Source organism: Lepidochelys kempii, chromosome 17, assembly GCF_965140285.1.
Source record: "Lepidochelys kempii isolate rLepKem1 chromosome 17, rLepKem1.hap1, whole genome shotgun sequence".
NCBI classification, from domain to species: Eukaryota; Metazoa; Chordata; order Testudines; family Cheloniidae; genus Lepidochelys; species Lepidochelys kempii.
In genome coordinates, this window is record NC_136396.1 from 4,535,609 (window position 1) to 4,560,728 (window position 25,120).

The 25,120-nt window shown below is 49.5% G+C and overlaps 1 protein-coding gene across 4 annotated transcripts in view; it reads left to right on the forward strand.

Moving 5' to 3' along the window:
- Positions 1–25,120, forward strand: part of RPH3AL (rabphilin 3A like (without C2 domains)) — a 122,765-nt gene that overhangs the window by 19,764 nt on the left and 77,881 nt on the right. For 3 of the 4 annotated variants that reach the window (XM_078849263.1, XM_073316016.2, XM_078849262.1), the window contains exons 2-5: positions 882–994; positions 4,178–4,321; positions 6,407–6,536; positions 13,084–13,170. In XM_078849263.1, coding sequence (XP_078705389.1) covers positions 918–994; positions 4,178–4,321; positions 6,407–6,536; positions 13,084–13,170 — 438 coding nt within the window. In that variant the 5' untranslated portion in view covers positions 882–917. The remainder of the gene's footprint in view (positions 1–881; positions 995–4,177; positions 4,322–6,406; positions 6,537–13,083; positions 13,171–25,120) is intronic. The other variant, XM_078849264.1, reaches the window with a different exon arrangement.

A 25,120-nucleotide genomic window follows, 5' to 3' on the forward strand; every position in this document is an offset into this window, starting at 1 on the left:
CTGCCATCTTGATTAAATACATTTCCTTATGTAGATCAGCTTAAAGCCTCAATTGTTTTTTTGTCCAGAACATCTACAGGCCTATAGCAGCTGTTGAAGACAAATAATTTCCTCCCCTGGAGCAGCAGATAGAGACTAGAGTTAACTAGTATTGTCTCTGTGTGGATGCATTGGTCTGGAATTAAACAGTGATCACTGATTATGGAATGATCCGCGGTTCATCGCTAGCTATTCCATTGGAAGGCAGTAATGGGTACACAGAGATGGTCTGGCATGTACAGGGGTTGTGTCTAAAGCGATCACATGCTGGTGTTTTGAGCGGCAGCCAACGTTCATTTTGTGGAAGGACAAAGAGGCCACGATTCTTGCAGCACAGATCAGTGTGGCAAGAAAGTTTGGCGTAGATGGTTTTCCTGGCTTCATGCTTTTAGGACCATCAAAATGCAACTTACTCAGTCATGCAGAATCTGTCACCAGCCCTTTGCTGGCCTTGGGCAATAAGAGTCCAGGCACAAAAACAGAACGCATGTCTCCTGCATGGCAGGGCAGAGCACTAGCCTCCTGGGCCTGCCCATTCCCAGCGTCAGGTCCCAGCTCTCCAGTGCGCTGCTCTGAGGAGAGAGTTTCTCCTGAGATCTTGAGTCTTGCTGTGCAAAGGTACATGAGCGCTGCCCTTGGTTAGTGCCCTGATGTGTTCAGACCACGAGCCAAGCTCTGCCCTTGGATCTGAATGCTGAAGCTCTGCTCCCATGTTCTGTCGTCTGCTGCTGAGAGCAGCACATGGAGCTGGGTTCTGAGCAGAGCCCTGGGCTGTGCTCACTCTAGGCAGGCGTTGGTTAATGACTGACTTAGTTGTTTGGTGCTGTTTCCTTTTCTTACAGGTGTGATTCCTCCGGCCTTCTCTCCAGTTTCCTGCCATGGCTGATACTATCTTTGGCAACGGCAGTGATCAGTGGGTGTGTCCCAATGACCGGCAGCTGGCGCTGAGAGCCAAGTGAGTGCTTCCTGCTCTTCCTTCTCTCTCTGTTAACAGCAGTGGCCACAGAGCGTGATCTCTTACAGGGTTTACTCTTGCCCCCAGGCTGATTCTCAGGCTGTGAGACTCGGGCAGAAGGGGCGGTGCTAGTTGCCTGTGAGGCAAGGCCCCTGGATCTCAGAGCATCCAAACTGCAAAGACAAAGCCTGTAAGTGGGGAGGAAGGATTTTCCAGTGGTTAGAGCAGTGGTCTGGGGTTTGGGAGCCCTGGGTTCAATTCCTGGCTCTCCCACAAGCTTCCTGTGTATTCTGAGGCAAGCGAGAGAGGTGTTGTAAGGATACATACGTTAAAGGCTATCGGGCACTCAGATGCTACGGTGCATATAAGTACCCGCATAGATAGGCCAAAACCCAGTTTATTATTGGCCATGCGAGAGGAAACCAGTGGAAACCCCCCTCCACCCCCCCCCCCACAATCCATCCCTCCAAACTGGCTTCCCTTGCCAGGCCTGTGAGGGTTTTCCTTCACCAGACTGACTTCCACCCTGCCCAGGGCTGGTCCACACACAAACTGGAACCGTTTTATGTTCTCCCCATGCAAGTCTGAGTGTGGGATTAGCACATGAAAACCAGAGCCATTCAGTGGACATAGGACACTTCCATTCTGAACAGCTGCTGCTCACAGACACACTTGCAGCCAAGTAGGTAATGGGGCGGATCAAAACCCAGTTAGTTACTTTCTTTCTGGTTTGTGGGTAGCCCAAGCCCTAGCTCTCATTCCAGACCTTGGAGAGGGTTCCCAGCCTGCCCTGCTCATGATAGGGTCATGCCCTGTCTCTTTGCCTGATCTAGAGACTAGGGGAGAGCTGGGTCTCTCCACACCCACAGCTGTGGCTGCTTTTCAGATCCGGCTTGGGCAGGAGTAGGAGGGGAGAGGTCTCTCCTGCTCCCCGTGAGACCTGAGCTTCCTCGGAGTTGGTGGCTTTGCTCCTGTGCTGAGGAGGGCAGGTGCGTAATAACATCCTGCATCGCTGCTATCACTCCTCCTTGCCTAAAGGGATTGAACGTGCTCTAAAATCTGAAACTGATACACAAGCTGTGCAGTGATCAGTGTGTCACTGCAGTGCAGCCCACCCCCCCTCCTTGGGCCAAATGTGGACCAGCTAGTGGCTTGCCCGCCCCACTGAGAGCAGTACCTAGCTGCCCCAGCCAGTCTCCCATCCATGCAATGACCTGACCTTGCTTAGCTTGTGAAATCTGCCAGGACCCCTAGTGCTGCCCTGCTCCAGGTGTTTTAGTGTCAATGCAGCTGCCTTGTGGAGGCCAACTATGTCATTTGGCTTCCCTGAGGGCAGCCACAGGAATCGCTGCTCGGATGCCTCTTGAGGCGCAGCCCTGTGCTTGGATGCTGTCTGGAGTTTCCTTCCTGCGCAATAGCTTGCAACCCCCACCCTCCTTTGAGTTCCCACCACCTACCCTATATTTAATAAGCAAAGTTGGTGGATGCAAAAGCCAGTCCTAGCAGCACCCCATCTATAATTCATGGCCTCCCCCAGCTGGTGCCTGCTCTTTTGTTTGGAGGCACATGTCATTTGATCTTGTTTTGTCCCCCAAGTCAGATTGCTGGTGGGGAGGGGACTGGGATAAGTCAGTGGCTTGAATTGTATTTGTTCTAGCTGCTTTCCTTTGGCAGCAGCCTGCGCCCAGTTGCCCCCAGTCTTGCTCCCAGCTGAACCTCCTGGGGGTCTGCTTCAAATGGCTTAAAAATGTAACAGTGCCCAGCTGGACAGGACAGTGGCTGTAAGCGTTGTATGGGCAGGACAGAGCCTCCTGCAGTCTCTGCTGTGGAGCTCCCCTTAGGGTTGGCTATCTGGCACTGAGCCGCATGTTATCATGGTACTCTGTGCTGCTCGAGCATATCTGAGGTCATTTAGTGGTCTCAGAACCCTTTACTGAGATGCTAGTGAGTTAGGCCTGTAAGCCTGTGAGGGGTAGGAGAATTAAATCATTTGACAGAGAGGAGGGACAGTGACATCCCCCAGGTCACCCCGCGGGTCAGTGGCTGAGCTGGGGATGAACTCCCAGGCCTGTGGTTCCAAAAGTACCTAATAATGTTGGATGCTCAGCATGAGATGCCTTAAAGGAGCCTGTCAGTGTGTGTGTGTGGCAGGGGCACTCAGCGCTTCTGGAAATCAGGATCCTCTAAGACAGTGGCTCTCAACCTTTCCAGACTACTGCACCCCTTTCAGGAGCCTGATTTGTCTTGCGTACCCCCAAGTTTCACCTCACGTAAAAACCACTTGCTTACAAAATCAGACATAAAAATACAAAAGTGTCACAGCACACTATTACTGAACAATTGCTGACTTTCTGATTTTTACCCTATAGTTATAAATCAATTGGAATATAAATATTGTACTTACATTTCAGTGCATAGTACAGGTCGAACCTCTCTAATCTGGCACTCCCTGCTACAGCATCCCCCACTCCTTCTTCCTGTGCCTCTGGAGACCCGCTGGCACTCTGCATTGACCTCCTGTGGGTCGGCAAATTCTCTGGTTTGACACCAGTCAGGTCCCAAGGGTGCCAGACTAGAGCGGTTCAACCTGTATATAGAGCAGTGTAAACAATCATTGTCTGTATGAAATTTTAGTTTGTACTGACTTCGTTAGTGCTTTTTCTGTAGCCTGTTGTAAAACTAGGCAAATATCTAGATGAGTTGATGTGCCCCCCGGGAGACCTCTGTGTACCCCTAAGGTTACGCATACCCCTGGTTGAGAACCACTGCTCTAAGGTGTCTTAGGGGCAGTGGAAAATGGAGGTATTTAACATCACTGGTCATCTTGGAAAGTTTAGGCCCAGACCCCTGCTTTAACCACTAGACAATGCTTCCTTCTCCTGCTGACACCCCACCTGGGGTAATGACACTCAGATGTAAAATGAAAACTAGACCTGCTCAAAAGAAGGGGAATCCAAGGGCGGGAGGAGTTAGGTTAGTGGCAGGAGATCGGTTCTCAGCCCTATGGGAAAGGTGAAGTGCAGGATGTGAAACAGTCGTGTCGATAGATTCCTGCTTGGGACCCAGCATCTCTGCAGGCAAGTCGATGGTTGTGATTTTCTAGGCTCCCAGACTCAGCACCTGGGCGTGGCAGAGGCTTTCTGTGCTGTTCCAGCCTTCAGTGTGACACTGCCCACCCTGCAGGCTCCAAACTGGCTGGTCGGTGCACACAAACCAGACTGACAAGCAGAGGAAAACACAGGTGCTGAACCCGAAGGAGCTGGAGGTCATCCTGGAGGTCATCCGCAGGGCAGAGAAGCTGGACCTTGTTGAGCAGCAGCGAATCGGGTACGGTCGCCCCTCCCAGCTAAGGACTTGCTGTTTATTTCTCCCTGGAGGAGGGCATAGGATCCATCCTAGGAGGGTGGCTCTCCGGTCCTGCTGTGGTCCAATCACCACACAGGCTGAGCATCAGTTCTGTCAGTGGCTCCCTCACCCAGTCTGTCTAGCTCTGGTTTGGGCTGGGCGAAAGGCAGGACAGGAGCTCTCTTCTCACTCCCATACTTGGGTATTGTCTAGACCAGGGGTTTGCTCTGACTACAGCCACTGAGGCAACACCTCGTGTAGCTGGGGGGTGAGCTTGGCCTGGCTACGTTAGCCACACGCATGGCTCTGGCCAAGGCCTTAGGAACCAGACTGAGCTGCACAGCTGCTGTTGGGGCTGCAGTCAGAACTCCCGGGTGACAGTCTCTGGCTGCCCAGGAATTCTCTGGGGTTGTTTGCTCAGAGCAGTGAGTGTGGAGTGTTCTGGCTGGCTGACTCCTTGGGAACGGTTTGTTAGCCGGAGTCATTAATTCACTGGCACCATCCTCGTCTGTCGGTATCTTCGCCGCGCCATGTTTCATTTGACTTTTGGCTAAGCTAAAGGACTGGCCTGGCAGACAGGACAGTGTTAACCCTGCACCTGACTGTATCAAAGCAGGCGAGTCGCCCAGCAGGAAGCCACTGGGGGCTTGTTGTTAAAGGGTGAGAAGAAAGGAAGACCCCTGGATTAGGCACAGTTTGTGCAAAATTCCCCCGACTTGCCAGAACCTTTCCCTGGAAACTGACATGCCCGGACCTCGGGGAGGGTGCTATTTAGTGCTAGCCACGGTGGTGTTTTGTGAGAGTGTGGTGTAAGCCCCATCATATGTGAAAGCTACTGTGCAGGCATCAGATGGTAACCGCTCCCACTTGGCTGGTGAGCTAAGCGTGGAAAGCCCTAGGTCCCTCTAAGCACCAGCCCCTTACTTGTTAAAGTCCTCGTTGAAGTTCTTCTACTAACTCTTTAAAGTTCTGTTATGTGGAGGCCACGGGTTACAAAATCAGCAGCGATGGCTCCTTATGGCTCTGCTGTCTGGCCCAACCTCCTCACTATAAGGTGTGCACCCCTTCCAAACAGACCTTGCTTTCCCATCGGTGCCTGGCTTGCTTTATGAGGCTCTGGTCCTAATGAGAACGTAGGTGGGTAAAAAATGGCCTTGCCTTTTCTCCCTTAGTGCACCCACATGCACAGCTGCTGCTGGTTTCTGCCTTTGATAAACTGCATTATTATTGTTTTGCTCCATGTATAAATAGAAGCAGTGCTGGTGAGCTAGCGCCATAATCCTAGCTCTGTACGCCATCCATGTTCTGTGGTCAAGTTGACAGCCCCTGCATTCCCACTCCAGCTGCTGTGGAACCCTCACAAGCAGACTTTTGCTCTTTTTGCATGGAAAGCCGCCTATTTATTAATGCAAAGGCTTGCTGGTGTTCCCCATCCCGCTTGGGGTCCTGTGGCCTCAGAGTTTGGGCTTCCCACCTCACAGCCAGGCATAGGGTGGTGTCTCCATAGCTTGCACCTTGCACTGGCAGCCCATGGTAATGTCCTAGAACCTGAGCTGTTGCCAGTGGGGATTACCCAGCTTCCTCTGTGCCCTTCATTTTGGGATGGGTTGTTTTCCTGTAGGAGCCCTGCTTTCTGACATACGCATTTAAAGCCCATCTGGGTTCCAAAGGCGCGAAACCTTTGCTCCGTGCTGCAAGCTGAAGGCCATACAACCCGTATGAAGCTACCCTATTAGCCACCCTTCGTTAGAATGCTGAAACATCCCCTGCATGCACTGTGAGCATAACTTCTCTGCTCTGCACTCACGGGCCAAGCCAGGGATATAACATGGCTGTCTCCGGTTTGATTATATTATGTTAGCTGGGTGTTGTTATTCCCATTTTGCAGGTGGGTAAACCGTGTCACGAGGATTAAATGATTTGCTCAAAGCCTCACGAAGAGGGGTGGGGGACCAGGAACAGAACCCAGGTGTCCAGATCTAACCACTAGCCCATGCTCCTCCCTACAGAGTCTGCCTCACTGCAGTAATTCCAGAGTCATCTCCTCTAATCTCTGCTCCCCTACAGGCGCCTGGTGGAGCGGCTGGAAAACATGAGGAAGAACGTGATGGGGAATGGGCTGTCTCAGTGCTTACTCTGTGGTGAGCTGCTGGGTCTGCTGGGGACCACATCAGTCTTCTGTCAGGATTGCAAAAAGGTGAGCTTCCTGGCATCTTGTTTTCCGATAAATACCCAGGAGGCTAATCCAGCTCGGGTTCGTCTTGCAGGGGTGAGGGTGGTAGCTGACTGAATAGCGTTTAACTGTGGGGTGCTTTGTCATAAAAACCCAAAGTATCTGGTCCCTGCCCAGTCCTTAATATCTCTCATTTCCCTCAAGATCCCAAAAGAGCTTTACAAGCCCTGTGTCTAGAACCCCAATGAACTGCAGCTACGTCTGGGGTGGAAGACATCAGTTAGGTAAACAGTGGGGGGAGGGGGCAGCAATTATGCTCAATGGGGAACTCTCACAGCAAACTCCATGCGCCTCATTATCGAGGTCTCATCCGAACGTCAGCCCTGTAACTGCAAGGTGCTCAGTTTCTCTACTTCAGATCCATCCATTTTGGAACTACAGCTATTTCAGGGCTAATATGTAGTCCCCTGAGCCATCCCCCTGGCTGGTACACGGTTAAATCTTTGCTGCAAGCTTACAGCATGTTGCTGTCCCAGTGACATCCGTGCTGTTGAAATAGATGGTGGGCTTCAGTTTGCAGGGTTTTTGCTGCAGTGCAATACTTGGATGGGAGACCACTGCTTGTCCGGACTCCAGCAACCAAGGGGTTAAGCTGGAGAGCTGCGGAGATGACGATCTCCAAGGCAACCACCACATCATCTGAGAGCCTCTGCTGGGATGTTGCTTTTTTCATACACTTGAAACCCATCTTGCCCTGGGAGAAATCTCCCTTTTCCATAGTTCTGCCTCAGTGACATGCACAGGGAAGCATGAGCATAGGCACCTGGCTTGGAGCAGCTGTCTATTCAGCGCCCAGCTCAGCCTTTTAAGCAGGCTGAAGGGAGCCACCCATATTGGCAATATCCTCTCTAGGTAGCAGTGGCTAAAGTGAGGCCTGTGTGGCAGCTGGAGCTGCTCCATGGACCCCAGTCCCACCACTACAGGGGAGGTGGCCACATGGAGCCCACAGCATGCAACCCATCCAGCGGTCCTCTCGGTCTTCCTTTGGCCTGGGCAGGTTCCAGCACTGTCTCTCTAGTCCCACTGGTGCACCCCTGGGCACAGACTCTCTGTTACCCCTTCATAGAAGTGGGACCTCATAGTCCAGCTGCCCGAGGCCCCAGGACCAGTGCAGACCCCCTAAGACATCCCAATAGCTTAAGCAGATGGTGCTGCAGAGGTCCAGCCTTGTGGGTGCCCTGGGTTACTGTTCCTCTCTCCAGGAACATGTGATAATTGAAGCACAGGACACACAGGCTTTGCAAAGGCTTCCAGAACAGTTACTCTTTTCTTTAGACTGCACGCAGGCTATGCCAAGTTATACCGCATGCCCTTCCCTGCCTCAGTTTCCTCACCACTCCTAAGCATCCTTTGGGATTCAATCCCCCTCCCGCACATGCCTTCTCCTCCAAAAGTGCACCCGACAAAGTCCCCTGCTAGGCAAGCTGTTGCTTAGTTACCAGCCCAACTGGACAGAACTCCTTTTCTTATTTTGGCCATCGTCTTTAACATACCCATTGTATTGCACTGTTAGATCTAGGCCGAATGTCAATAGTCCACCCACCCAACCCAGGTGCCACTGCTCTGCCTCCTTAGCACAATGAGAACTCAGTGAAGTTCTAAGACACAAGGAAGGATACAGAGAGTTAATAAAATCAAACTGGAATTCAGAAGGTGTATGTAGATTGATTTCCCAACTGTTCGCAGCAGTGCTGGGGTGAGTGTGTGCCAATATGTGAACCACAAGGCCCAGATTATTTCAGAGAGATCCTCAACTCGGAACACAGGCGGAAGGAAGGAGATAATCCCCCTAGAAGATGTAACGAAGGAGGCACCTGCATGGTGGAGGTGGTCCTTGAACTGAGAAGGCCTGGTCACATAGATCCTGGGCACAGAGATGGGGCAAACTGGGTCATCTGAGCAACTGTCCTTGGTGGAGCAGAGGGCAAAGGTCACTCGGATAGCTTGGGCACAAATCCTGCAACTCTCTGTTGCTCATAGGGAGATAAGGGCCAGTGGATGGGAGACTGCTATTTATTTCCTTCATTTCAAGTGAGGAGAATAACAGGACATGCCGGGCTCCCCACCCTCTTCCCCTGGAAAATCCTGCTTTCAGCACATCCACAACCAGCTAGCTTAGAACTGTAGGGAAATGTCTATTTACTGGGGCATTTTCTGGTCCACCTTCCAGTGAGTCCCACGTGCTGAGGATGGGGCAGAGGGTTGCATGAACTGTCCCTCAGCTACCCCCTCTGTGAAACAGGGATAATAACTTTACCTTCACTGCAGGGCACATGGGTGTGTTGGGAACCCTAAAGCACCTTGAGATCCTTGCATGGTAGGCCTGTCCAAGGGCAAAGTTATTTGTTTTTTCCAGACAATTCCTCTTTAGTCAGGAATTCACTGGACACTGATCAGAAAAGGTCAGCTGGAATTCAGGGAAGAACTCTAGTGAATTTCACAGCAACTGTATGGTGATAAGAAAAGGAGTACTTGTGGCACCTTAGGGACTAACCAATTTATTTGAGCATAAGCTTTCGTGAGCTACAGCTCACTTCAGCTCACGAAAGCTTATGCTCAAATAAATTGGTTAGTCTCTAAGGTGCCACAAGTACTCCTTTTCTTTTTGCGAATACAGACTAACACGGCTGTTACTCTGAAACCTGTCATTATGTATGGTGATAGGAACCTCTTGCTGTGAGGACTCCTGAGGCTTTGAGAGCACTCGATGCCACTTGTTTGAGGGCTTATGGTTGGTTTCTTTTACTTCACTTTCAGCAGCATGGTGGGGGTGGGTAGTGACCAGACATAATGTACTGCAGACTCTTAAGCCTCAGCAGGTAGAAAGATGTAACATAACTTCATGCTCCCTCCCCTAAGGAGAGCTCTGTCACTTGTTCCATGTTTTGTGCAATAAGCAGTGACTCGTCAGGAGATTATGGATTTCTGAAGTTCATAAATTTCTTGCTAATGCTGCCATCTCACTGGAATCCCAACACCCTCCACATGTAGACCAATAACAGGAATTTTGGTAATGAATGCAACATAATGTATACGAAACAGAGCAATGAATACATCTTAAGTGAGTTGCTGCTGCAAAATATAGAGGCTTCCAGCCCTTTGAATCCTGTGGGTTTTCTCGGTCCTACCTTCTGGTTTAGAATTTGTTTCTTTTCAATATTAAAGAGTTTTTATTATTTCAGAAATAAATACAACACAACAAGTGTGAAATCAGCATAGCATTTAAATGCATAGTCTACATGCAGCAATAACAGCAATGAGACCCAGTCTGGTATTCCACGTACTGAGGATGTGTCAATAATGACTATCATAAATATATCATAAATATAAACCTGTAATAGGTGAAGAAGAAAGAGTCTGGCATTTCAGCTAATGGATGACAGGGTTTATTTTTAAGTGTCTGCAAATCCACATACCTATTTATTTGAGGCTTCTTCAGAACCTGACAGTGAGGTTTTTGGGTTAAGATTCCAGTTTTCCAGCAAGTCTGAGAAAAACAAAACACAAAAACCCCAAACTCTCAGTGTGTTAAAATATGGAGTTAAAATTGAATAAAAGTTCTGCAAATCTCCACTAGGGGGAGCATTTGAATGCATTATGCCATGTGGCATTTTAAATTTGCCAGTGTATTAAAGGCTGAGTTTCTGAGTCAGTCTTCAGAGAGAGGAGGAGGTTGGGGTGCAGTGAAATGGGCAACGGGTAATGACTGCACCCTCTGCTGCTTAAATCTACTGTCCCTGTCAGTTTGTGTGGCAAGGCATTGAGTCCTGACAGCCCCATTCCAAGTGGGGACAGCCAGTTACTAGTTATTTCACAGCAGAGGGGAGGGATGAGAATTGGGGAGAAACAAAGAACAGTAACTCTGTGGAATTGTTTAGTGCTTTCTCCAGTTAATCTCCCCCCACCACCACCCCCAGCTGCCGCCATGTCGGCTGGCTGGCCGGCCATGCAGAGCACAGCGTACAGGGCACAGTTGTTTGTTCCCTCCATTGTGGGTGGCTCCGGTACCTTGTTCTGGAACCGTGGAGTGGAGTTTGGTCTCTCGGGCCCGTTTGTCCTCAGCTGTCTCTGCCCACAAGGGGCTGCATTTGCATGCTGGTTGGTTGATGCTGCTGGAGCGATGCTGGCAGAGCTGCCTCCAGCCTGTATTATGAGCCATATAGTGAACGGAAGGGGGTTCAGAGAAGAGGGGGACATGGCCATGCTGTTTTCATCCACCGGAAGTGTCGGGAGATGCCCTGTCCCAAACTAGCTGGGAGCGAGATCGGAGTCCTGGGCCAAGGGTGAGATAGGACCGTCAGCAATGTTTCCATCACCTGATGCACTGCAGGGCTCTTCGTCAGCCTCTTGGATTATATTGGTATCAATCGTGGAGTTGGGCCCCTTAGCTCCAGTGACAGAGGGTCATGTTCAAGCCCCACTTGTGGCTGGAATAAGGGTAAGTTACGTTATCGGCTCATTGCCAATTTAGACCCTGTCAAGGTTCCTTCCCCACTCTGGACTCTAGGGTACAGATGTGGGGACCTGCATGAAAACCCCCTAAGCTTATTTTTACCAGCTTAGGTTAAAACTTCCCCAAGGTACAAACTGTTTTACCTTTTGCCTTTGGACTTTATTGCTGCCACCACCAAGCGTCTAACAGATATATAACCGGGAAGGAGCCCGCTTGGAAACGTCTTTCCCCCCAAAATCCTCCCGAAACCTACACCCCCTTTCCTGGGGAAGGCTTGATAAAAATCCTCACCAATTTGCATAGGTGAACACAGACCCAAACCCTTGGATCTTAAGAAATGAAAAACCAATCAGGTTCTTAAAAGAAGAATTTTAATTGAAGAAAAAAAGTAAAAGAATCACCTCTGTAAAATCAGGATGGTAAATACCTTACAGGGTCATCAGATTCAAAACATAGAGAGTCCCTCTAGGCAAAACCTTAAGTTACAAAAAGACACAAAAACAGGAATCTACATTCCAATCAGCACAGCTATTTTATCACCCATTTAAACAAAACAGAATTGAACGCATATCTAGCTAGATTACTTACTAAGTTCTAAGACTCCATTCCTTTTCTGTTCCTGGCAAAAGCATCACACAGATGGAGAGAACCTTTGTTTCTCCCCCCCTTCCAGCTTTGAAAGTATTTTGTCTCCTCATTGGTCATTTTGGTCAGGTGCCAGCAAGGTTATCCTAGCTTCTTAACCCTTTACAGGTAAAAGGGTTTTTCCTCTGGCCAGGAGGGATTTTAAAGGTGTTTACCCTTCCCTTTATATTTATGACAGACCCCAAGGTAAAAGATTCCATTTCCCCATCCCCGGCCAGGCTGTCTGCTCTCCCCGTCAGTGGCTTGCACCTATGGCAGAAAGCTGTGGCTCTGCATGTTCTCCTTGAAATCCCAACTCGGGAAGGAAGAAGCAGTTGGGGTTGTTTTGTGTAACTGATAGAGTGGGTTTATTATCTCTATTGCAGTAGCTGGTGCTTAGAGGCCCCAGCCGAGATCGGGGTCCCATTGTGTCAGGTGCTGTGCAGACACGTAGTCAGAGTGCCTGCCCCAAAGAGCTTACGCCAATATGGACAACAGATGGGAAGGAAAACCAAGCCGCAGACCAGGGCTTGAGGCAGAGCAGAGGAATATGTAAAATCCCAACTGGGGGCTTTAATTTGCATTGCTGTAAACAAGATTTTGCTCTCCTAGGCCCTTGGGTGAGTGGCTTTTGCTGTGATGGCCAAAGAGGCTCAAAGGCTCCGTCCCATTCCTCATTCAAACTGTAGACCAAGATTGAGATGCATCAGCTTTGTTAGAGTATATTAGATGAGTCAAGCTCTAAATGACTTGTTATGCCAGTGGAGACATGGAAGTTTCCTTGTGCAGAAACAGATTCCATAAAATGCTATTCAGGTGTTGTCTCCAGGAAATACACCTGTTTGTATGGTCTACTCCATTTCCAAATCAGCAGAGAATCAATAACTGCCCAGCCACTTTTTGAAAGGGAGACTGTCAGGTTAAAAAATCACATAGGGAGGGTGGGGTTCTTTTACCTGACTTACTCAAATTGAAAGAATTTTAAAACTCTAACAGTTTTTCCATGTTTAACTTTTATATTGCAGTGAAAATGGATGAGATCATTTCATTTGTGTTTCTTGTCAGTTTCAGTGCTGCTATGTTTGGGTCTTAGAGTTTGTAGGGAAATGATTACTTCATTTGGGGATCATTGTAAAAAAATACCCAACTTGGGAAATTATTTCTGAGGGTCTCAGGTTTTGTTTAAATGTTTAAATCAGGAGTAACACAACTGGAGGCAGTGGGTCGGATTCTCCTCTCACTGATTCCAGTGTAGATCAGGAGTGACTCCCCTGGGATCACTAGTTACGCTGGTGTAAATGAAAGGAGCATCAAAATAATTGTTTTTGCAGAACCTAAATTCTGGGGGGAAACTTGCCTTCAGAGTGGCATTGTGAGGAGTTGGAGCTATTGACTTTGTTTTGTGTCCTTCTCTTTCTCTCTTCTTATTTTCAGAAAGTCTGCACCAAATGTGGAATTGAAAGTCTTGGGACCCAGAAACGCCCTCTGTGGCTGTGCAAAATCTGCAGTGAACAAAGAGAGGTAAAGAGCTACAAGGGAGAGCGGTGCCTTTCCCCAACATAAATCTGTGTAAGAAATAAATGCCTGGTGTCAGAACCTCATGTGCTGTGCCTCCGAGAGAGGGGGAGGGAGTGTGGGGTGGACTTGCGATACTAAGCTCATGGTCAGGTTAGCCTGACAGAGGCACACTGAGGCAAGAGGTCTAGCTTCTGAGGGAGACGGGAGGAGTAGTGGTGTGGATCTCTTAATGCTTCCTTTCTGGTGAGTCATTGGCCATAGGGGACACCTAGCATGGTCTGGTGGGTAGGGCACCGGACTGGGAGTCCGGCGACGTGGGTTCTGTTCCCTGCCCTTCCGCTGGTTTTCCGTAGGCAGTGTAAACAAGACTACCACTTTGCACAGTGCTGGCCCTTACATAGTGGTAGAGAAAACCTATCACATAGCTGCAGTGATATTTGTCCTCCTGGTTCCAGAGCAAAAGCACTGTAATTTCCACCTTGGGGCTTTGTGTTGCAGAGTCCTAGACTGCTTCCACGATTATTTAATGTCTGGCATCCCCCAACCATGGGCCTCACCCAGAGCCCATTGAAGTTTATGGGAATCTTTCCATTGGCTTCAGATCTGACTCTCTGTCTATCAAGTGCCTTTCACTATGGTATCTAAGCGTCTACACCTATGAAACCCACACACTAACCCAGTCCCATTTGAACTCTAAAGCCCAGCCAATGCTTCCCTTCTTGTCATCTGCTTAGCACTCCGGGGTGTCTACACTGCAGTCAGAGGCGTGATTGCAGAATGTGTAGACATACCCAAGCTAAGCTATGATCTAGCTAATTCCAGTAAATAACAGTGAAGCTGCAGCAGGGTAGGATAGTCGCTCAAATACATACCCAGGGTCCCAGGTGGGCATGTACAGCCAAGCCTGCCGCCCCTTGGCTGCTATGGTTATTTGTGCTAGCTGGATTGAAGCTAGCTCAGCTGTGTCTATTCATGCTCCAGTCACACCTCTCTTTGCAGTGTAGATATCCCCTTAGTTGTATGGCAGTTTCAGAAGCATCAAACTGCATCTAGTTCTTGGGGGATCTTTGCCCCAGCCATCTCTAGAATCTGTTGGGCTCCGAGTGAGGCATTTGGGGTGCAAAGTCTCTACAGATAGCTCTTCCAGAGGTTGCTTTGGTTGCATAGATCAGAATAGGGCCTCTTAAACTGCAAAAACTAACCCCAAAAAGTGTAGATGAAATCTTGAAACATGGAACTGTGTCCGATAGGTGAAGATGCCCCAGTGTGACAAATTGCAGAACTAACTTGGCCCAAGAAAACCCTTCTTGCAGTCGTTTGGCAGCTGCGTAACTCCGTGTACCTAGATTTTAAATGGAAAAGTTGTTTCTGTGCGGGTGCAATTGGCAAGCTCACATTTAGCTCTAGCTCAGTGTCCGTGGACGCCTTGTGTGGATAATTCTGGGTTCACAAAAGGAAGGCCGTGCTGGGTGATGAGCCTCTAGTGATCTCCAGGGAGGTAATTCTCAAGCTAGTGGGCCATCCACATGTTCTGTTCCCCTGACTCAGGTCCAGGTTTGTAACGTAAGTCAAGGCATGCTTTGTGCTCTACAGAGAGCCGGGTGCTGGAGCTGAACTGAAATCAGTCTCTGGCTTTACTCTCTCTCTTTCCCGTGCATTATCTTTTCCCATCTTGGTTTAACTGCCTTTTTAAAAGGTCTTTATATAAAAATAATAAAAGCCATGATCACTAGACAGAAAAGAACATTAAAATGTCCAGTAATAAGTGTTATATGTGCCCAGCATGCCAGGTGACGATAACCTTCAGAGCTTTCTCTGTAGCTGAAACCACAGCTCCAACCAAAGTGCTTCTCTGTCTAATGAAAACTGATGGAACCTTTCTTCTTAGACAAACAGTAAAATAGCCTTATCTCCTCCCCTCTCCCCCCTCCCCCCCAATTCTGTCTCTTCGGTTTCTTTTCGTGTTGCTCGCCAGCGAAAAGTAATGGCTTGGGCAACCTTGGACAGCAAAGTGCCAGAACAGATAGTGACACAGCAAAGAGCACTGGAGGGGGACTCGAGAGCTCTGGGTTCTATTCCCAGTGCTGCTGCTGAGTGATCTCGGGCAAATCACATCACTGTTCTCTGCCTCAGTTTCCCTGTCTGTAAAATGGGGACGATGATACTGACCTTTGTAAAAGCGCTTTGAGATCTACTGATGAAAAGTGCTATGTAAGAGCTGGTGTTCTGTATTATACGATTCCTCTGCCCTGGTGACGTGCTTTGGGCTACCAACCCATTTTGCGATATTCCTCCCCTGCCTCAAAAAGCAAAGGAATTAGAGAAAAATCTAATGCCCAGAAAACAAGTCCTTTTTCCCTGCTTTATTAGTACTGCAGTGAGAGTGGCGCTGTGGCAAGCAGGCTCCTGCAGTTGGCAGTGCTGGGGTTGTGCCTAGTATGTGCCATGCTCGAGCCAGTCGTAGAAGGTGGCTCAGAGGCTGTGATATCATGGAGCTAAGAGCTACTGTAGCCTTTTGCAAACAGCAGTGAATTTCTACAGTCCCCTGGTGTGGGAGGGAACTATAGATCCCTGTTTGACAAGTTGGGAGCAGGCAGAGAACTAGAGGCAGCTTCAGCAATGCACTTAAGCATGTGCTTATCTCACTGAGTCAGCTGGATTTAAGCACGTGTTTAACTTTAATGTCACGCTTAAGTGTTTGCTGCATTGGGACTTAGGTGACTTGCCGAAGGCCCTGGAGAGTTGGTCTCAGAACTGCAATCAAAACTCCTGGCTTCCAGTCCTGTGCTCAGACCACTCCCCATTCAATCCCTGTTTTAGCAGACCCAAGGGTGGGTGGCCTGTAATTATTACACCACTCTGTGGCATTCAGGAGACGTGCCCCCAGCAGACACACTCCATATGTGATGCCTCCAGCTAGCCAGCTCTCGGCACCTCATCAACACTCTGGTGTCAGCCAGAGCTATGGCTCAGAAAATTACTGGCTATCTGTGCATGATATTTATGGAGTTCTTAACCTCATTGTGCTATGCTGACAAGTGAGAGGGGGAAGGAATTTGGATCCACTGTGGGGAACCTTTATGGACTAAATAGCACAGAAGCCGATTTACTAAATCTTATAAACCTGGGCTCTCTTCCCTGCCAAACAAAATTTTCCCTTCAGCAGCCTCTGCGTGCAGAGTGAGGGAGTCTCCGTTAATTGCCATGTGCTTCCATGCTCAGGATGCTGCCTGTGTCATGGTTGATGTCGTGCAGGTGTCCATCACAACAGCACCTGAGTATGCCCTCCCCAGCCTCAGACAGAGCCACAGCCCAGCACTGGCCACATAGGGAGAGATCTTGCACACGCCCAGTGACTGGTAGGGCTGCAACTCAGCTGAGTCCCTTCCGCAGGCTTGGGCATCTGCTCTCTCCTTTCCAGTTCCCAGGAGTTCCTCGCTGGGGGCTGCTGGTTTCCACTTCCATGGTGGAGAGCCTATAGAGAGCCCATCTCTGAGATAGCCGGGGCCCTTTCAGGCAGCACCTTCAAGGTCAGTCCCAGGATTTAGAGCTGGGCCAGCTCTTAGACTGGCATGCAGAGCTCTGGTGCAGCACCTTATCTATCTGGATGCCTGGCCTGACTGGTGCTTACCCAGCAGGGGTGTTACTGTGGCCTCCCTGGAGGAATGCAAATTGAGTGAATTGCAGTACTCTGTCTGTCTGAGCAGTGTAACAAGGAACAAGAGAGATACTGGACAGCGAGCTGTGTGTGTTGTTGAAAGGGCTCCATGGAGCTCATTTTGCTGCCTTTTGTTTTGTTTTGCTGACTCCCTGCTCCTTTGCTGGATTCTCTACGTATCCTTGCCTCGTGTACTGGTGAGCTCTGATGGGGCCCTGCCCTACCACCTCTACTGAACGCTGGCCCCAGTTTAGCCATGGTGGGAGCATTAGCTCTGGTCTACACTCCACATAGCCCCCAGACAGCTGTTGGTGTAGCAGCATCAGCACTGGCCCCATGTGTAGACCATGGCAAGCTGGGGTTTGCATTAACTCAGTCAGTGCTGTCTTCGTCTATGCTGAAGGGACAGCTCCAGAATAGCTGCACGGATTGCTCAACCAGAGGTGTAGCATAACCTTGGCATAGACAAGGTGCCTTTGGCTGCCTGTGTTTTAGCACTGTGTTGTCTGGTGCTGCTATCAAAGCAGGACCAATCCCAACTAAATCATCCCAGCCAGGGCTTTAAGTTGGGCCTTAAAAACCTCTAAGGATGGAGATTCTACCACCTCCCTAGGGAACCCATCCAGCGCTTCACCACCCTCCTAGTGAATAGTATTTCCTAGTATCCAACCTACACCTCCCCCACTACAACTTGAGACCATTACTCCTTGTTCTCTCATCTGCCACCACTGAGAACAGCCTAGCTCCGTCCTCTTTGGAACCCCCCTTCAGGTAGTTGAAGGCTGCTATCAAATCCCCCCTCACTCTTCTCTTCTGCAGACTAGATAACCCCAGTTCCCTCAGCCTCTCCTTATAAGTCATGTGCCCTAGCCCCCTAATCATTTTTGTTGACCTCCGCTGGACTCTCCCCAATTTGTCCACATCCTTTTTGTAGTGGGGGCCCCAAAACCGGATGCAGTACTTCAGATGTAGCCTCACCAGTGCCGAATAGAGGGGAATAATCACTTCCCTTGATTTGCTGGCAGTGCTCCTAGTAATGCAGCCCAATGTGCCATTAGCCTGCTTGGCAACAAGGGCACACTGTTGACTCATATCCAGCTTCTCGTCCACTGTAATCCCCAGGTCCTTTTCTGCAGAACTGCCGCTTAGCCAGTCGGTCCCCAGCCTGTAGTAGTGCATGGGATTTTTCCATCCTAAGTGCAGGATTTTGCACTTGTCCTCATCAGATTTCTTTTAGCCCAATCCTCCAATTTGTGTCAGTCACTCTGGACCCTATCCCTACTCTCCAGCATATCTTCCCCCCCCACACCCGCCCCAGCTAAGTGTCATCTGCAAACTTGCTGAGGGTGCAATCCATCCCATCATCCAGATCATTAATGAAGTGTTGAACAAAACTGGCCCCACGACAGACCCCTCGGGCACTCCGCTTGATACCGGCTGCCAGCTAGATACATCGAGCCGTCGATCACTACCCGTTGAGCCCGACGATCTAGCCAGCTTTCTATCCACCTTATAGTCCATTCATCCAATCCATACTTTTTAAACTTGCTGGCAAGAATACTATGGGAGACCATATCGAAAGCTTTGCTAAAGTCAAGATATATCACATCCACCGCTTTCCCCATATCCACAGAGCCAGTTATCTCATCATAGAAGGCAATCAGGGTGGTCATGCATGACTTGCCCTTGGTGAATCCATGCTGACTGTTCCTGATCACCTTCTTCTCCTCCAAGTGCTTCAAAATGCGTTCCTTGAGGACCTGCTCCGTGATTTTTCCAGGGACTGAGGTGAGGCTATAGTTCCCCGGATTCTCCTTCTTCCCTTTTTTACAGATGGGCACTATATTTGCCTTTTCCAATCTTCTGGGACTTCCCCCGATTGCCTCGAGTTTTCAAAGATAATGGCCAATGGCTCTGCAGTCACATCAGCCAACTCCCTCAACACCCTTGGATGCATTAGATCCGGCCCCATGGACTTGTGCATGTCCAGCTTTTCTAAATAGTCCTTAAGCTGTTCTTTCACTATTGAGGACTGTCACCTCCTCCCCATACTGTGCTGCCCAGTGCAGCAGTCTGGGAGCTGACCTTGTCTGTGAAGACAGAGGCAAAAAAAGTATTGAGTACTTCAGCTTTTTCCACATTGTCTCTCACTAGGTTGCCTTCCCCATTCAGTGAAATGTTCTGGTGGTAAAAACAGCGACGCCCTCTCGACGCTAGCTCTTCCACTAGTGGAGCTACTTTGATGCTAGTACAGAGGTAGGAAAATGCTGGCACAAGCAAAGCCTGTGGTTCAAACCAGGGCCGTTTTGAATCACGTGCTTAACTTGCAGCATGCCCGGAAATCCCAGTTTAATTACTTCCCCAAAGTGGGCATGCTTTCCTGACTTGGGGCTGAGTTTGGGAGCAACCACATAGCTTTTTTTATTTCGGTCTGACCCAGAAGCTGCGTAAATCACCTTGATCTTGTATAAAGCACTCTGCCCCCTCTTGCCCAGTCCTGTGTTCTAAGTGACAGCAGGATAAAACCATAACTCCAGGCATCCCAAATGTTCCCCTTCCTGCTTTTCTCCCTCCACTGCCTTACCATTTAAAACCCCGCTAGTGCATTAGGCTGGAGTGGTGGGTTACAGAGAAAATGAATTATTTTACCATTGTTCCCTTTTGAAATGCACGATGATTGCTGTGTGTATCTGTGCAGAGGAGGGGACTTTCAGTCATTTCTTGCTTAGCAGTGTTCTGTTCTCAAGGCGTTTTTGTGTGTTTTGCAGCTTGAGAGACGCACACCGTTTACCTGGAGTTCTGTTCTCTGAGCAATGGGTTATTTGTGTAGGTGGGATTGGGAGGTGCAATAGCATGTGCCTCTCTGCCGCTATGCTTGGGAGGACGGTGTCTATCAGCCTGTGGTGACTGAAAATGTCCTTGTTTTAAATCCCTTGTGAAACGTCTTGGAGCATGAGATGTACAGAATGAACTGCAGCACAGCCCTCAAGGAAAATGCTTCCTTGAGAAAACAATGAGCCTCTGTACTTTTATGCCAGTCTCTTCAGCCAAGCTCTTTCCCAGCATTGGTCAGTGTCCACTCTGAACCCCCCACCGCCTGGCAAAGTGGACAAGTTCTGTCACCCCATTTTACAGACTTATGTCCTCAGGAGACTAAACTGTTGTGTGTGCCACCGGCAGAGAACGAGAGAGACTGAGATGGCACGGATGCCCCTGCAATGGCAGGAAATCGATTAGGTGGGCTATGCTCGGTCGATGACCCGCGCCCCATTCTGCAGCGGAAAGGGCGCACACACACAAACTCACACACCATGTCTGTGCCAATCTGTTCTAGGGGAATATTCCTTCCGAAGGGATCGGTAGCAAGGCTGGGACAGGAGCGTGCTGCTGGGGAAGTGATGACACAGTGTTCTTAGCCATCTGCCTAATAATTGAACAGCGAGAGATTGGAGGGCTCAGGGGACAAAGGGAGGTTTTTGCTTCCAGGTCATTCTAAAGCTGCTTCCTTTTCCTAATGACTAGTGCTCAACACAGCACATCTTCACACCTCCCTCCCTGCTTAGCCCATTGTGAATCCTACAGATTGTTTGACGTGTGCTTGGAAACGGGTTGCTTTTAAACAAAAGTCACTGGCCCAGTAAGGACATGAAGCTTAGTTTTGTTTATTAGCAGCATGTGGTGCTGTCATGTCAGCTGAGTGCTTGTTTTGGGGGTGTGGTGGTGTGTTAATTTAACGCATGTGGCATAGCTGTGCATTGCTTCCTATATGTACATCAGTGCTTTCACGCCCATTGCCTGTGTCACGGTTCACCAAGGCAGGTCTGTAAATCCTCCCTTGATTCAGTGGATGAAGGAGAGCCGGGGGGCTGCACATTCAGCCCCACGTTTGATCTGCCTTTGAACAGTGGCTCTGGAATAAGAGCATTAACATGGCCTTTCATGCACCCATGCTGGTTGAAGGCCAGAGCTATGGAATTAGCAGTGGGTCCAAAACTGAATTCCAAATGGATGCTTGCCGTGCACAGAGGTGGGTTCCACAGAAGGCTTTTTGCTGTAACTGAGCAGCAGGCATTGAGAAGCTAATGGGAATGGAAGCTTTGCTCTCTGCTGCTGATTGCTTCCAAGGTAATACACGGAAGTGTCCAAATTATCCATCCAGAAAGCCAGCAGTGCCGCCTTGGGTGCGTGTCCTCACTACACGTGTGGCATAACGCAGACACATGGTTTCCCGTAAAGCATCACCTGGTCCCAGACATGCCGTAGTAACATACAGGAGAATGGCTCTTGTGGCCCAGTGGTGGGCACGGTATTTTGGCAGTGGCACAGCACCGCTTGCTCAGGGCAGGAGCATGACTGTGCAGCTCTGCACTTTGAGTCTGCCTCAGACTCGCGAGAAGTAGTACCGGGGCTTGTGAGCACCCACGATGGTTTGCCTCACTGCATGCTAGTACTGGATACCTGCCCTTGAATTAGCAGCCAGGTGATATGGTGAGCCACTGGGAATGCCCTTGCAGAAGGGCGTGGAGGCTGGGGAGGAGGGGGACACTTTGTCAGTCGGGACATCTGGGAGGGACAGCAGCAGACTGGGAGTCGGTGCCCCTGGTTCTGTTCCTCGCCCTGCCACTGACTTGCTGGGTCACGTCACTTTGTCCTGGGCATTACTGGAATCACACTCAGAGGACAGTTTACCTCAAGTCAGATCTCCTGTACTTAGAAGCCTGAGGCTCCCCTGGCTGCCTGAAAAACGTCCCTTTTCTATCAGAACGAGCCTGCTCTGGCTGGCTGCTGGAATGGAGAAGCAAAACAGGTTAATTCGGTCTCTGACTCTGATGATTTGGCCTAGAGAGCATCCTCCTGCTGCACTGAGGAGGCCGTGTAGTTCTGCAATGGCACCTGTTCTGTCTCACTGTCTCCCTCCTTTCCTTCGCACGCTGGAGCCATTCACAGTGCAGGGGAGATGGTATCTGCACGGCCACGACTGCAGTTAGCTCCCCAATGGGTCTGGGCCGAAAACAAGGCCCAAATAACAGAGACTGGTATTTACATTGACTTTGAATGGGAGTTAAGTGCCCAACTCCCCTAGGCCCCTTTGGAAATCTCAGACACAGTCATTCAGAGTCCTCATTGCTCTGTTTCCTTGAAGCATCTGCTGAGCAGGCTGCTTTGAATAGCAATAAGGAACAAGTTCCTCTGACACAGTGTCTTATTTCTGGAGAGCTGCGGTGATTAATGGATTCTGCCTGCGGCTGGTGCCCCAGCCATCCAGAAGCAAAACACCATGTTCAGCAGCGCTTATTTTACTAAGTGTTGTGTGCAGAAATAACACGCATGCACGCACCCACCCATGAGCGAAAGTGCTGCTGAGCAATAACACGGGCAGGTAAACTGGATGGAGCCTGGATACAGTTCCTGATCAAAGATCAGCTGTGCAATCCGCATTCCCATCCTGCCGTGGAAGGAGAGGGTTTGTGTCTCTTGCCGTGAAATGCAGTTGATCTGATCTGCATTAGGCTACGACTGTTCTCTCGGTGACACACAAGCAGCCCCAGCTGTGCCACTGCCCCCCTCCCCGGTGTTGTTTACTGTAGCTTAGCACTTGTGATAAAGGCACTGTTCTTTCTGGGCAAGTTTTCCTAACAGATGCATCCAAGGCTACAGATGGATTTTAAATGGGACCTGGATGATGTGTACAGCCCACAGTGCCATCTGTAGCAATGCGGGCTCAGATAAAGGCAGTCCAATCTCATGTTCCAGAGGCCGAGCTCATCACTGTGGGGATCTGAAAGCAAGTCTTACCCTTCACCCCTGCACAGCATCACAGAACTGGCAAGGAGCATTAGCCGGAGTTACATCTAACCTGCTTCTGAGGAGACCCCAGACAGGAGACTGGATAGGACAGGCCCATGGACTGATCCAGTCTAGCAAATTTCTCTCCGTAAACAAGCATGTAATCTAGCTATCTCCATCGCCTGGCTTGATAGGGCAGCTCTCCCTCTTCCATCCAGACTGTTGTCAGCAAGGGGATTGTAACAAGGCCAATTGCTAACCTGGCTGAGGTTGGTAAAGCAGTAAGCCGCTCTCAAGGATGCCGGGGTAGTGTAGATGCACAGCCGGCACAGTTGGTTCACTGGCAGAGGCACAAGTGGAACTTGTTGTGACAGCTATCAGTGGAATAAGGCCCAGGTCTTGAGGGCTCTAATCAGGGCATTTGTGGCAGCAGGTGTGGTTCCCAGAAGCCTGTGCTGTGACAACTCGAGTTGCCTGGAGGCCGTCCTCCATTGCTGAAAGACAGTTTGGTGTGAGAATGAGAATCTTCACCTTGTGATTCCTTGTACCCACAGTTCTGTGGGTCTCACGATTTCCCACCCAGGGCAGGGCCAGGGGCTGTCTATCAACTGGCATGAAATACCCATCTTAATGTGTGGGGGAGAGGCTGCCCCATCTCACCACAGTGCTTTTCCATGCCTGTCCTGGTGGGCAAACGGCCTTCCTTCCTGTTATTTTTCTGAGTCCTGCATGGTCCATTAGCGCTGTACTTTGGCTGGCTTTGACTGATCCTGCCAGGTTCTACCAAGCGCCTTCCTGAATTACCACTTACTTTATATCTCTCTATATTTATATATCAATAATTAGTGATGCTATCATCATAATTAAAATCCTCTTGGAAGCGTTCATGCACATTTACATCTGAATTGACACAGCCATATTCACAGTGATAACGAAAACAACTTAAGTGGGGGCAAAGGGGGAAATCTTAAAAAAAAAAAAAAAAAAAAAAGCCCAGCCATTCAATCTCAAGGAGAATGAAACGCCATCAGGAACCTAACAAAAGCTCCATCCTGGCTTCATCAACCCCCTCTGTTTTTTTACCTCTCTTTGCTAAATGACATTTTCAAGGCTGGCTGCATCTCTTGGTTTATCACAGTAAAACCACAAATAGGCGGAAGATTGCTGCTCTGGAAGAACATATTTCATCTCCTCCCAGGCTCATTATAAATGGCCATAGCTAAGGGTTATGCCTTTCCTGGGGTGGTTTTTGGCAAAATACCCCGCTGACAGAGGATCATTTATTTTGGGTTACTCTGGATCCAATCCAAGGGCCACGCACCTGTTTGCTATTGGTGAACTCCTTTGAAATACAGAGATACTATTTTGGGGGCTGAGAGTGAATGTATAGAATTAAAATAACATTCTCCATCACAGACCCATGACATAATGGAGGCCTGATTGAGGGTGCAATGCAGAATAATTGAAGCCCAGCAGCCACTGTATTGTAGCAAATGCTTGGGTCAGAGATGCGGTTGATTTTGCTATTCAGTAAGTGATGGCAGAATGGCAGTTTTGCTGCCCTTCAATTTGCTTGTCCTCCGATGCCTAAAGGTAGGAGTAAAGACAGCTGGGTGTAAATAATGGAATTGGAAATCTCCACGTTACGGAAGAGCAGATGAAGGCAAACAATGAAACTAAAGAGCGCTCGCTTGTGTAGCTTATCCTCCTTGTGCCGGGCTGTAGGGTTGGATTGAAATGAGTGTTCAGGCACATCCCACACATGGGCATCAATAATAAATGTTATCCCAGTGCAGTGTAATACAAGAGCTCGCATTTACATAAGGCTTTGCATCTTCCAAGAGTACCACAGATGCTAATTAAGAAACCACTGCCATCTTTGTTTTACGCATAGGGAAATTGAGGCCAGGAGGTCCAGAGATGCTCAAGGCCAGTAAAGGAATCTGCATAAGAGCTGGGACTAGAACGCAGGTGTTGCTGCCGTCCTTAGAGCAGAAGAATGTGTGCATTAGGTACAGATACACCCTCTTCTAGTGCAGCTTGGTCCCTCCTCTCTGTCCCCAGAGTAATTGTGTTCTACCAGGCAGTGCACTCTAACAAGAGATGGCCTGTCTAGAAACCTGGCTCTTTCTCTTCACCTCCTAACAAACCCCTGCACTGGCACTGGCGGGTAGGTGGCCTCTGGAAGGCTGCATCAGTGGGTTGCAGCTTGGCTGCCCCAGCAACTCTGTGCTCCTTGGTTGGAGCAGCTGCTGAGACCAGGAGCCAAGGATTCCTCCTTGTCCCTTCCCCACCCCATAGGAATCTAGTGCCAGTTGTTCTGTTCCAGAAGAGGAAGGGGGTGGTGCTGGCCTTGGGATACCAAGGTGGAGAGTCATTGCCCCCAGCTTTGAGTGGATCCCCACCACATGGTCCTGCTGTCACAGCAGTCTAGGCAATCACACTCCATCTCTGGACAGTTCTGTGTAATGTGCCCAGGCTGGGCACACCTTAAGCATACCACATGGC